Source organism: Trichosurus vulpecula, chromosome 3, assembly GCF_011100635.1.
Source record: "Trichosurus vulpecula isolate mTriVul1 chromosome 3, mTriVul1.pri, whole genome shotgun sequence".
NCBI classification, from domain to species: domain Eukaryota; kingdom Metazoa; phylum Chordata; class Mammalia; order Diprotodontia; family Phalangeridae; genus Trichosurus; species Trichosurus vulpecula.
The window spans coordinates 247094073-247108508 of NC_050575.1; the positions used below are offsets into that span (position 1 = coordinate 247094073).

General features: G+C 40.8%; 1 protein-coding gene across 1 annotated transcript; it reads left to right on the top strand.

The window, feature by feature from the left end:
• The first annotated feature begins 2866 nt into the window (after positions 1 to 2866).
• On the top strand, positions 2867 to 11812 carry ALKAL2 (ALK and LTK ligand 2). Its single transcript, XM_036748480.1, has 4 exons — positions 2867 to 3125; positions 5177 to 5230; positions 5322 to 5402; positions 11748 to 11812. The coding sequence occupies exons 1-4, from the start codon at positions 2867 to 2869 to the stop codon at positions 11810 to 11812; spliced, it is 459 nt and encodes a 152-aa protein (XP_036604375.1).
• Positions 11813 to 14436: the final 2624 nt, after the last annotated feature.

A 14436-nucleotide genomic window follows, 5' to 3' on the forward strand; every position in this document is an offset into this window, starting at 1 on the left:
GCTGAGAAACTAAGGATTTGGTCACTAACTAAAGCTGCTTTCGGTCTTCTATAGAGCAAGTCCCCTGAGTCCCACCTCACCCTTCCAAATAGAGAGATTTTAATCGACTTATTAAACGTGGAAGCAATCGATGAGCTCTTTATTTAATAGCCCCAGATCTACATTTAGACATAAACAGATCCAGGTTCCTGGTAAACACTCTTCTCATCCTGTTACAAAGTGACAGGAAAGCAGTAATATAGTCTTGGGAAGGGGGGTTGGGTGGTAGAGAGAGAGAGAGAGAGAGAGAGAGAGAGAGAGAGAGAGAGAGAGAGAGAGAGAGAGAGAGAGAGAGATGTAAGGGGGGAGTTGGAGATCTGACGGAAGATACACACACAAAGGGGGATGAATATTTCAGAGGCTTCTTAACGCGTTTCTAATTAAAGACTTAGGCTTTTTAACCCACTTGGGACTTGCGCCTTACGTCTGCAGGAGGAAGAATGAGAAGTGGCTGAGACCCTGCCAAAAGGATCTAAGGGGAAAAACTTCAGGCAACAACACTCCCAAGGTTGCCAAGTGGACTTTTATTGTTTTCCACCCACTTCCAAGTCGATAATATCAGCCTGAACGCAGCCACCTCATGCACATCCTATAGCCTATATAAGCAGAGGCGGCACCGGAGCTGGAATGGAGTAGTTTGAGAATCCGGCGCATGCACAGGGGGGGCCACCGGGAAAGTTTGGCTGCCGGTACTTGGGTCTGCTTCTGTCCTGTCTCGCTAGAACAGAATACAGTGGTCCGGTTTCCTCCAGCGACTCTCGGGGAAGAAGAGGCAGGTAACACATCAGGTCTCAGCTAGAACTCCCCTCTGCTTTGGCAGAGTTCCGATTCCCAAGATACCAACCGCTTTGGAGGGGCGCCGGTTATCATTGGCAAAGTGTCTTTTTCAGCCTCCCCCTCTTCCCCCCGCTTCCTCACACCCCCTGCCACCCTGGGGTGTGGATTGTAGCGTAGGAGAGAACCTGGGGGATCCAAGAGGGTGCGCGGTGGCAACTCCAAGGAATCAGAATATGGATGCTTGATGGGATTGCCCAAAGAGAGACGATGGGGGCGGGTGTGGATAGAGTATATGGCTCTTTTCACCCCCACCCTTTTCCGCCGCTTCTTCCAGCCTCTCCGCTTCTTCTGCCTCCTTCCCTTTTATCTGTGCTCGGCTTTTTCCCCCCTCCAGCATCAGTTGGTGGCTCCTGAGCTGAGCGCTGTAGTCTCTAGGCACTGTGGAGGCATCAGCCTACTGAGGCGGAGTTTTGCTGTCAGCACCGCCTGCGGTGGGTGCTTGGGTCGGGCACAGATTCTGCTTTCTTTCACCCGCTGTCCTGGTTTTTCAGATGAGATCGGTGTCTTCTCCCCTCAGTCTCCACTCCTTACATTTAGCTGACTGAGTGCTCGGTACTGGGGAGCACCGGAGACCGCTAGTCAGTTGCGCGCAGGGCGCAATTCTCAGCCCGGGTAGCACCACCTAACTAGGGGAGAAGGGCGTTGCTCTGGGGGGTTTGTTCCCCGACTTCAAGTACTGGGCAAAAGGCTACTTTGGTCAAACCTCCCTGTATCCGTCTGCTTTGGCGTAGGGAGTGGGGAGGCGATGTCGACATTACTTGGTGTTCTGAATGCGAACTCGTGCCAGATACATACACGTTATTTATAGAACTCCTTATTAAACTATCCATATACACCTGGAAAAAAGCAGAGTGGTGTGGAACAGAGAAGAGCACTGTAGTTCGAAGGAGCACCTAGCCAGGGCTCAGTTGTCTCATCTTTAACACATTACCAGTTTAGTGTTGTTCTCAGAAAGTGCTTTGTAAATCTTAACGTGATATAGACGTATGACAGGAACTTCGGATCAAGGAACTAGCTACTATTCCGACTACCTCGTTTTACAGATAAGGAAACTGAGGCCAGGAGATATTAAAGTAGTTGAGCATTCGTGTGGCTACCCAGGTCTAGTTGGTGCAGGAAGGAAAAAGTGATCTTCAACGACAGATATTTATAGAGTCGGAGAGTGGGGGGGGTGGGGGGGAGGAGACGGGAGGAGGATGGGGGAGAGAGAATGAGAGAGAGAGAGAGAGAGAGAGAGAGAGAGAGAGAGAGAGAGAGAGAGAGAGAGAGAGAGAGATTTCAGGAGAAACTAAGAAATTACCGTATTTATAACATTGATTTCTTGGGGTCTGGTCCATACTAATGTCTGTCTGATCACTCTCCCAGTTCTGCCTCCCAGAAAAGGCTGCCAGGCTGGGAGTCCCGTCCAGAAAACATAGGCAGCTTCCCACGAACTCCGTGGTGCGTGTGCGTGTGTGTGTTTCTGTGTGTATGCGCGCTCCTTCGCCTGTTAGACTTTGAAGGGTGCCCTTCCCCTCTTCCCCTCACGACGCCTAGAGGGAATGTGGCTCCCTTCAGGCAGAGCGCTCTCGGTGCCTGAAACCTCTTTTCAGAGCGTGGCTCCCTCTCCGGAAAAGTGGGATTGAGTTCTGGAAAAGTGCAGCTCTGGGTCAGTCGAGCCCCAGATCCGCGCGGAAGCTCGGAAACGAGTAATAGCTTCCCCCGCAAGGTGAACAGATTTTATCTGAGTACTAAGAGGGGAGTGGAAGGGGGAGTGAATAATCGAACTGGGTCGTTTGCGCCATCCCCCCACCCCTGCCCCTCCGCATCCTTCCGTAGCTTTCTTTTGCCCCTCACCCTTTTATTATCCTCTCACCCCCACCCAGTGACTTTCTTCCCTCCGTTTTCTCCCCCTTTCTTTCAGTGAATTAGAAGCCCTGAGAAGGTGGATTTCTTTCCTGATTCACTGCTTGCTTAACGCACCTCCCTTCCCGTCTTTGTACTGATTGAAATGAGTGGACTGAGGTGTCCTGTTGTTCTGGGGCTGGCGCTGTTACTATTGACAGTGGGACCTTGCCAAGGGAGGACTGAACCCCGAGAACTCAAGGACAGACAGACTCTCTTAAACTTAATAATGGAGATCATCCAGGAACTTAAAAAATACCATTCGGGGGAGGACAACAGATTGCAATTTTTCAGCAAACATGACTATACTTTGGGCAGGAGAGAAGTCACTGACTATGGAGTTTACCCTGATGAGCAAAGAGTTGGTAAGTCAGCCTCTCCATTTATAGTAACTGTATACATATACATCCATCCCAACAAGTTTTCTCCTTTAAAAAAAGGGGGGGGGGGAAGGATTGAGCTTTATATAGAATATAGCAAGAATGATTAATTTTAAAATTTCACTTTTAGTAACTTTATCAACTTTTTGTATTTAAATTTCTAAGTGGCCAAGGAGATACTCAATCTCCCCTCTTGTCGTCGTCCCCCCCCCCCCCCCGACCCCACCCCAAATCTCTATTTTTCTATTTGGTTGGAAGCTTTGCTGTTGAATTGGAAAGTTCAGCAGCATTTGACTGTTTTTTTTCTTCTTCCTTTTTTTTTTTTAAAGAAATCTCTTTTTATTTAACCTGACAAAAACAGCACCCTTTGAGATAGCAACTTTTTAAAAAATGAGATTTTTTTTACATGTAGTGATAATTTCCTCACTTCCAAGACACGCAAGTCATCAGCACCACGAATTTCTGGACTGAATTGTTACTTGTCCCTTTGGTTAGAATGGAAATCTTTCTAGAAAAGAGGCTGCCACTGAAAAGAAAATGTAGAGTTCTTTTTGTGGCTCTCTCCAGAGAGCCCATCCCATGAGAGAACCTCTGAGGAAAGCATGTAAGCTTTTAATGTTCTGTATGACACAATTAGGTCAGATATGATAAGGTCAATTTTAGACTGACTAAAGTTAGGAATAAATGAAGACTGACAGCAGAGAGATTTATAAACCTCAAAAGCCAATAGGATTCAGATGGAGATGCTGCCTCCTAGAATGAAATGAGGCGGGAACTGAACAGCATTTGTGGCAGAAGAAATAAAGTATAACAAATCACATGCAATCATCACTAAGTCACCAGTCTGGAGCCAATAAATGAAAATGATTTAAGGTGACTAAATAAATAGGGCACAAACAAAGCCTGGGAATAAGGCTGGATATCAATGAAGTAGTTTCTCTCTTACCATCTGCTAAAGACCAAGTGCAGGCAAATCGAATGGATATGGGAGTAGGAAGGAGAAACGCAATTGGCAGTTTTGTTTCCTGCAAATTTTATCTTCTGAACCAAATCACACTTTCCATTTGTTCCTTTCAGACTGACAACAGGCATCTTCCTGCACATTTGAGTCTTTTATAAATACATTGTTTATAGATTAGAAGAATGGCAACTAAGTGGTTACAGAATAGTGACTCTGGACTCAGGAAGACCTGAGTTCAAATCTAGCCTCAGACACTATGTGATCCTGGGGAAATCACTTAACCGTTGTCCGCCTCAGTTTCCTCATCTGTAAAATGAGAATAATAAAAGCATCCAACTCCCAGGATTGTTGTAAGGATAAAATGAAAATATTTACATAGTGCTTTACAAACTTTAAAGCACTATGTAAATATTACTATTGTCATTAATGTCATTCCTAGGCTTTGTGCCCTAATTATTACAAATATTAGTTATTATCTTAGAGCCATAGATTTAAGAGTTCAAAGGGACAGTAGAGGCCACTGAATACAATCCTTTCATTATGTAGATGAGGAAACTGAGGCTGGTGACTTGTAGTTACCAGCTAGTGTGAGGGAGGATTTTGAATCTAAGTTATCCTGACTACAAATTCAGTGGTCTATCTACTACAGCATGCTCCCTCGTGTAGGATGTTTCATAGAAGAGGCAAAGTTTAGTTTCCAGTTTTTGGTTTGAGAGTCAAGTGTCCAAGCCAGGATTTTCTGATGTATGGATCTAACTGCCTAAAAAGTAGAGCCAGTCAATCTGATTTATAGGAGACCAAACATTGGCAACAAACTTCAATGCTGTGGCTTCATGGCATCCATCTTTATCTTAGTGTTTTAGGACCGCATAAACACATGAGTGATTAATGCTGCTTAAAAAGAAATCTGTGAACTGGATTGGTCCTAATGTTGTTTAACATCTTGCATACATTAGGGGAGGCTACAGTATTTCTCTTACACATTTTGCCCACATTTAAGAAATCTGAGCAACCTAAACCTGAAAGAAATGCTACTCTTAGATAATAGGCTAATGCCTTTCATTTTCTCAAACAGAAATTGTCCCCCGAGATTTGAGGATGAAAGACAAATTTTTAAAACATCTAACAGGTAAGTTTTAATTGAATTTCTTCTACCCATTGACTGGTACCCTTATGCCCTGATGAAATGTCATGGATGATTTTCTCTTTCTCTATTCCAGGTCCTCTATACTTTAGTCCCAAATGCAGCAAACACTTTCATAGGCTTTATCACAACACCAGAGACTGCACCATTCCAGCATGTAAGTGCCAATGCCTTATGCTATTTAAATAGAGAAGTATATAATAGAGAAAGACTGGTTCTAGGAAATGGAGTGCATGGCTTTTGACTGAAATGGGCCTTTCTGTGTTTCTTCGTGTTTACTGAGAAATGTTGCTTTGTTGTGGCAAAATTGGACATCTTAGGAGCTGATGTGCTTAAAAAAAAGGATCACAGTGATAAAGGTAGTTAAGTGTTAGAGTAAGTAGTAGTTTATGTAGAAATCATTGACATTTGGAAGAATTTATGAGCAGCACTTAGGAATGGGATGAATCTTTGATTCATTCTCCATTTGTTTATGAATCCTGGCCTCTTGCCTATATTTGTATCTGCTCGAATACAAAAACCAAACAAACGTGAAGAATGAATTACTGAAGTGGCTGCTGCCAAGTGCTGGACTCTAGAGTGTAAATACCAGAGTAACTGAACTGAGCCATTCCATTTGAACCGCAGTGGCCACCCCCACTGCCTTGTCCAGAACCTTCTTCCAGGGTTAGTCATACCCCCGCCTCCTAGTAACTTTATGCTTTTTGGAATTCTTGGTTTCCGGCCTGCCTTCATCCCTAGTTCACTCTCCTCATTGGTCCAACTTTGAACTGGATCTCTACCCTATTGGTTCCTTTTCATTGTCTAAGTGCACAAACTTCTCCATCCCATGAACTTTCTCCTGGGATTTCTTTCCACACTCCCTACCTTACCCTCACCCCTATTTATATGCCTTTCTAGGTGTCCCATGTTTTAGCAAATCACTTCCCTTTTCCTGACTCAAAACATCTTCTTAGGGTTATTAGTATATATAGTCAATAATGAATAAAACTCACTTAAAAGTGTAGAACAGGAAGAAAAACACTGGTTCTGGAGTAAAGGGCTTGAGTTTAAATCTTTCCTATGATTGCTTTAACTACCTATGTAACTCTACCCCTGTAACCCTAGTCAAATCACATAAGCTTTCTAACCAACTCGTATGCAATGGGGACCAGAAGGAGCAGGTGGGGGGCAGGGAGAGTTTGGACTTTGGAGAGCTATTCCAGTTCTAGATCTATATCTATGATCCTGTGAACGAAGTAAAAAAAAAAAAATTAAGGTATAGGGAACCTAAACACAGCCGTGGATGTAGACACTAGAGTAAAAAACACCAAACTGTTTTCAGAGAAAATCCAAAGGTGGTCAGATGGCCTGGTCAGCGGAGCGGACTACTGCTCTGGAGGTAACCTTGGCAACATTTCTGCCAAAGCAGCCAGCTCACAGAAAGTGAAAGCATTTATTTTGCACAGCCTACATAACCCCTATAAAGCAATTCAGGATGCATGTCCAACCAGCCAAAATAACCTTTACTGTATTCATGCATCATTTTTCTTTCTTCACATTGGCACCTTCTGCTTTGGTTGGCCACCCCACTCTTGTTATTAGTATTAAAGTAATAGCAGTAATAATAATAATAATAGTTAAGATTTATATGTGCCAGGACTATGCTAAGCACTTTCCAATCATCTCATATGATTGTCACGGCAAGCCTAGGAAGTAGGTTTATTATTATCCCCATTTTATATATGGAAGAAATGAGGCAAATAGGGATTGATTTGCTCAGTCACACAATCAGTAAGTATATGAGACCAGATTTGAACTTGGGTACACCTAACTCTAGGCCCCAGGCTTTATCCATTGCACCACCTACTTCTTTTTTTTTTTTTTAGAGGGGGGAAGGCAGGGCAATTGGGGTTAAATGACTTGCCCAAGGTCACACAGCTATTAAGTACATCAAGTGTCAGAAGCTGGATTTGAACTCAGGTTCTCCTGACTCCAGGGCTGCTGCGCTACTCACTGTGCCACCTAGCTGCCTCACTACCTACTTCTAAAGTTGTGTGAAGTTGTGGATAGAAAGCCAGTTTTAGAGTGGGGAAAATCTAAGCTCAAGACCTGCCTCTTGATTGACACATACCAGCTGTGTGAACTGAAGCAAATCACTTCACCTTCAGCACTCCCAGGCAACTCTGTAAGACCATACATCAGAGAGAAGGTGCTACTATGCATTAGCAGGGTGTTTTTCCTCCACGTAATGAGATCAAAGTTCTAGAACACAAACTCAAATACACATTATGTGAAAAGTGTCTTGCAATCATTGGTTCATAAAATGTCCCAGCTAGGATAGAACTTAAAGACATCATTAATTCAACCACCTTATTTCCCACAGAAGAAAACGGGAAACCCAGAGAGGTAACTGATTTGCCCAAGGTTCCAGAGCTAGTCAGGAGCACAGCTGGGATCAGAATCTGGGTCTACTGATTTCCAATCCAACGGGTTATCCTGCCAAGACCATGCTCTTTCCCATTTTACTAGCAATCTAGTTATCAGGATGTAAATATCTTTCGGGAGTGAGCAGGCTGGCTTAAGAGTTTAGCTGATATGAAATACAATATTAGCTGATCTATAGAGGGAAGCACACTACTATTAACTTACAGTCCTGTCTCCCCTTCCTTACTTCTTGGAACCATCTTAATTGTAGGTTGATCTTGAGGGTTCAAGACTTTTTTTAAGGACAAAGTGGGATGCTAAATTCTACTGCACCTTATATCACAGACTTTGCAGCCCCGAATTTTCATGCAGTTATTTTAGCTGAGTCATGTCACATCACCCATCTACACTGATTATTCATCATATAACAAAATCTCCTATTATATATGCAGTGACTGGGCTCCATTAAAACTTTATTGAGTAACAAGGTCCTCTTGATGATCTGAATTACATGAAATGATTGGGTTTCTCAATGTATGAACATCAATTCACAGCTGGCTGGCGCACAGCCTTATTATGACCAACAGGTAAGGAAAGATCAGCTTCCTCCAATTTCACTGTAAAATCTCAGACCCCATGTTCTTAAGCACACATACTGCCCCAAAAGTCTTAGTGATAAAGCTTTTGCCTGTGTAGCTTCTTTATAAAGCATCTACCAGCCATTCTTCCATAATTACTATCTTTATTAGGTCTTTATAACAGGCCTGTGAGTTAGTAATAATATCACACGTTTCTAGCGTTTTGAAGATTACATAGTGATTACTCACAACCCAGTGAGGTAGGCAGTAAAAGTATTATCCTCACTACAAATGGAGAAACTGAGCCTGAGAGAAGTTACTTACCCAGGGTCATATATGTAAGTGGTAGAGATAGGACTAGAAACTGCAACTCTTGCTGGCCTGAATGGCTAGAAGTACAGCTAAGTTCCACCATTAATCAATAAATCAATCAATACACTTTTATTAAACACCTATGTATCAAGCATTCTGCTAGATGCTGGGGATACAAAGCAAAACTGAGATAGTTCCTGCCCTCAAGAAGCTCACATTATAAGGGATATGACACACAGATGTACATAGGTATGTGCATAAAAACAAATTCTACAGAATTGTGTAACCAACAAGAATTTGAGCTAAAAGAGACCTCAGAGATCATTTACTACAGCCCCAACCCCATCATTTTACAAGCCTAAAAGCCTGAGAGGCAGGGAGGTAAAGGGCCTTTTCCAAGGCCAAACAGAAAGTTAAGAAAGCCAAGCTAAGACCAAAGTTTGGGTCTCTTGATGACCAGTTTAGTGTTCTTTCTACTAGAACTGTTCCTGATAGGGCTCCCCTAAAGGAATTGGCCAATGGCACGTCTACCTATATCCTAGCTCTTCTTGGAGGCAAGCTTGTTGGGTCCAAAAGCTCTGTTAAAACTGCCAGATAAACAAAAGTTTAGGCTACTAGGAGTGCCACTCAAAGAAATGCTGAGTATCTCTTCTCTCCTCTGGGCCACTGTGAAAGGGGAATAGAGCTGATCTAATATCACTGTAGCATACTGTATTTCCAACAACAGTTCAAATTTAAAATGTAAGATAAAGATAAAAGATTTGTGGGAATAATGAACCCTGGAGGATAGTGGAAGGAAGGCTTAAGTAGGAATCCCGGTTTTGATATTTACAAGTTATATGATCCTGGGCAAGTCATTTAACCTTTCAATTGGTTTCTAATTCATAACATTCATGTATTCATTCAACAAACATTAAGTGTACAAAATGGGAGCAATCATATTTGCACAACCAACACAAGACTACTCTGAGCACTCTGGAAACCTTAAAGTATTAGAGAAATATGAATTATATCTAGTATAAACAAAATTATTATAAAATTCTCTATTTCTGGAGCCCAAATTAACACAAGAATTTGAGAGACATTAAAAACACTGTTCATAATCGTTCATAATCATTCTCATATGCAATCTTAAAATAGGGTTAATTTGGTGCTTGACAGAAATAACATTATTTATCTATAGTAAACTCAAGAGAATGTGGCATTGAATCTAGATCACCTAACTTATGGAACTGGGTTGGTACTTCCTCAAACACATGCTAATAGAATCAGAGAATCAGAATTGAAAGGTTTTTTGTAATCTGGTCCAACTGCCTCATCTTACAGATGAGGGAAACTGAGGCCCAGAGTGTTAATGACTTGCCCAAGGTCACATAGGGAGGTAGTGGAATTTAAAGGTAGGATTTAAACCCAAGTTGTCTGACTCCACACCCAGTATTCTTTTCATTGTACCATGTGACCTCTAATATATATATATATATATATATATATGTATATATATATATATATTCTTTATGTAGTACTGTATTACTACCCAACTAGCTATTTCCCCGTCTTTAATTAATGTGTTGTTAAAAGTATAGTATGCTTGTTTACTCATTCAAATTATGAGTTAATTTGGTAAGGGTTATGGACTGTGTCCCATTTAGAAGCAGAATTGCACTTCTCTTTGAGAATCCATTAATTTATAGGCTAATAATAATTATAATATCTATTAGCATTTTAAGGTTTACAAAGTACTTTGCACATATTATCTCAGTTAGTACTCACAACAATCTTGTGAAGTAGGTGCTATTGTTATTCCCACCATACACAGGAGGGAACAGAAGTTAATAGGCAACTTGCCCCGGGTCATACAACTAGTAATGCAGCTAGTGTCAGATGAAGGATTCAAAATCAGCCCTTCTTGACTTCAAATCCACATCATTATCTACTAAACCACACTGCTTCTGTAAGGCAAGGCTAGTTAATGACTATGTCACTATTTCTTTGAAGACTTGTTTTCAAATTCAAATTCCTATTCCCTTACTCTCAGAATCCTAAGGGATCTCATCCTACAAAAAGCTTGCATCTTCCACAAATTGGTAAAGGCACATTCCCCACAGGCAAAATGTTTGTAAATAGATTTTTCCCTAGTTTCTTCAGTCAGTCCAATCACCTGTCACTACTTTTATTTAGACTCTTATTCCAGAAGACTGTATGGGGCTACCCAAATGGGAACTCATTAGCACCCACCTGCACTATTTCTATAGGTAATAACCCTTCTCCAGGGGGTTTAGCTGACAAGTCTTTGCCCTCTCCTATCAATCCCACATACTGCTACTAGAATCTTTTTTGTTATGCATATATCTGGTCCAATACTATCTTCACCCTCAATGGCTCCCTCTTGCCACTCAAGGAAAATTCGTATTCCTGCTAGGCATTCAAGATTTTCTAATACCTGGTATCATATCTTTTCAGTTTTTTTTAAAAATCAATCCCCTCTATGCACTTTACACTTTAATCCAAACTGAATAAATCTGTCCCCTAACATACGATATACTATTTGTATCTAGCTGTCTTTCCTTATGTTGGTCTTATGCCTGGAATCCTTTTTTCAATTTCTATCCATCTTTTAAAATCCACTTCAAACACTGCTTCCTTCCCAAAGCTTAACCTAATCCTGTTAGTAACATCCTTTACCTTCTCCCTGCCCCACCCCATCCTTGTGATTTGTATCTTTTTAAATGTACATATCATACATTATAGTTGCTTAATCAAGTGCCTAATAAATGTTCACTGTTAAAGGAAACAGTGCAGTTTAAAACTTCTCTTACATAAGGATACAGACTAAAAGCTAGGACTTTAGTGAACTCTGGTAACCACTAGAAAGAAAACACAAAAAAAAAGAGAACAGCTCAGTTCAGTGGTAGATTCCCCACCCTGCCCCCACCCCTTTCAAACTGTGTCATTTCTTCACTTCTGCCAGGTGAGGCAGAAGCCCCTTAAGTAATATCAATTATTAAATAAACAACTTAGCATCCATGACTACAGATGATAGTGTATCTTTGTCATTCCCACAGAAATGATATTTTAAAAGGTGGATACATATTGTAGTTACATAAATGCTCTAGAGAACGTTAAAGCATGTATTTTATCAAGAAAAAAGTCATGTCTTGGAGCTTTGCTCTGCTAATAGACCCATTTATGATTTATTTTCACTGTAGACTATAAAAGATGTGCCAGGCTTCTTACTCGGTTGGCTGTGAGTCCAGTGTGCATGGAAGGATAAGGTAAGTACTCTGACAGGATAACAATGTTGGACTGCATACCAAGGTTGTGAATCCTGTCTTTGGGACATAAAAAATTCATGGGAGTGTAAAAATAATCATTCTCTTAGCTAAGGTTGGCTCCCTTTCAATAAGGTTGATGGAAGTTATCTTAATCTTTCCAAATATTGGTCGTAAATACAAGGTACCCCCTATAGGTCCACATTATAAAGAACCCCAGGCAGCTGCTATGAATTATTCATAGAACGATTCATTTGGCACAGAAGATGTGTTAATATGAAACAAAGCACATTAGCTAGTTAATTTCAGCAGTTGACTCAGTGTATAATTGAGGGTATTGCTGATTACACATTTGTGTTTGTATGTTCAAAACTTGGTGCCCATTCACTTCCAAGCTCTTACTCATTTATTTGTATATATGAATGAGCATATGAATAACTGTACCCATGCAATTTTGATAAAAGGAACTGACAAATGAATTCCACCATTATCCTCTTTCAACATAGTCATGACTGTGCTTTCCCAAGTTTCTGATGTGGCAACTAGCTTTCCCTTAACCTGTAATATCAACTATGAAACAGGAATTATGATATGTTTAAGTCAAGTTAAAGCCACACATCACATGATTTAAAAATTTTACATTGATCTCTTAAAATCAACATATACAATGACCCATCAATTTTTCCCAATTTTCCTTCCCATTTCCATACCAAATACATCAGAAATTTATCTTTGAAATAAAGATGTAGGACTCTGTTTGGGCAACTAAGTGGTACAGTGGATAGAGCATGGGCTTGGAGTTAGGAAGACCTGAATTCAAATCCAGCCTCAAACACTTAACTAGCTGTTTCAACTAAACCTCTTTGCCTCACTAGATCATTGACAAAAAGGTAATCCACTGGAGGAGGAAATGGCAAACCACTTCAGTATTTCTGCCAAGGAAACCACACGCACAATATGGCCTATGGGGTCATAAGAGTCAGACATGCCTGAATGACCGAACAACAGAAGGAGTCTGATACTCAAGTCATTTCACTTTACTAATAAGAAATGTAGGTCAGGGGAGGTTAAATCATTTGCCCAAGATCACAAAAATAACAGTGGCAGGCTGGGGGCCAACCTCTTACGTCAATGTTATTTCCAGAAACTGACATATTAGAGCTGCACAAAATTTTATGATTATTTAGCTTAACCCCATTTTACAGATGAGGATATCAAGACATCAAGGTTTATCAAAGTTTCCTGACTCCTATTCCCAGGGTTTTTTCCACTATGCCATGCAGCTCTCCTAAATGAAGACTGAAGCAAATAACTTAAATTTCATTCAAGATTTTGTCATTCGACTTCAGACACATACCAGTTTTGCTAAGGTCAATACATTTGTACCTAGGAGAAACTGCTATGACACTTTTTTAAACCAGGGGAGGGAAGAAAATAGTGATTACTTGGCAATTTATGTGTACTGATTTCACTCTAGTCTTCACTGGCTCTTTTCCTTCATTCACAGTCTACTATGTCCAGTTCCTTATACTAGGCAATTGGGAGATACCAGGAAAAATAAGAAAAGGTTTCTTGCCCCCCAGCTTTCTTACAACTATCCTAGCAATAGGCTATCAAATGTGGGGAACCTGCCCCCAGGGCCAAATGTGGCTTTCTAGGTCCTCAAGTGGGGCTCTTTGACTGAATCCAAGCTTCACATAAAAAATCCCTTTAATAAAAGGATTTCTTATATAAAACTTGGACTCAGTCAAAAGGCAGCAGGTTCCCCACTCAGAACCCCTGGAGCAGCTAGATAATGGGCATTTATGTAGCATTTTAAGCTTTGTTAAATGTTTTATGCATAGTCATTTGATACTCACTGGTAAAAATAACATTATCCTCAATTTCTAGATAAAGAAACTCAGCCTCTGGTAAATCAAGTTACCTACCCAGTGTCACAGAACTAATAAATGTGGGAAGACAGGTTTGAATCCAGATCTCTGCTGGTCTAAAACTCTATTATATTACACTGGCTCTCAGCATACCAGGATACTGAGACAAATCAAATACAAGCTATCATACAAAAAGAGAGAATGTAGAATAATGGCTAAAAGAAAAAACTGGTCTTAGAGACAGAAATACCCAGGTTCAAGTCTTATCTCTGACACATATTGGCAGTGCGACCTCTCAGTGGCCCAGGCAACCCAAAAAGCCCATATGTTGCAGGACAGATGCTGCTTTATACTGAGTGAGGTGGTTTTTTATCTAGAGCATCTAATGATAAAGAAATCACAAGTCTAACCCAAACTCATAAAAGAAATAGAAAGGGCTGCTAAATTAGATAAGAGGCCCTTTCTAGCAAGAGGTAATCAAAGAAGGATTTATTGGTGGAAATGACAGCTAATCTAGGCTTTAAAGAAGGTGTAACTGTCTTCAAGACATTTTTCTAAGTGTTATTGTAGACAGAGAAGCCTCATATGGTAATTAAAAAAAAAGGTAACCTTCACCTATGATCCACTCACTTATAATCATTGAAGTAGACATTTTCCTCATTCATTTCCATTTATATTCCTGCATTTCATTTACATAATTCCTCGTGGACTTGAGTAAATAAAGGTGCTGAAGTAAATACAGGTCTATTATGTAT

Excerpts from the sequence above, each read along its gene's own strand:
- ALKAL2 (XM_036748480.1), top strand. The coding sequence starts at position 2,867 with ATGAGTGGACTGAGGTGTCCTGTTGTTCTGGGGCTGGCGCTGTTACTA. Across the intron at positions 5,231-5,321 it reads ATTTTTAAAACATCTAACAG|GTCCTCTATACTTTAGTCCC; the intron begins GTAAGTTTTAAT and ends TCTCTATTCCAG. Across the intron at positions 5,403-11,747 it reads AGACTGCACCATTCCAGCAT|ACTATAAAAGATGTGCCAGG; the intron begins GTAAGTGCCAAT and ends TTTTCACTGTAG.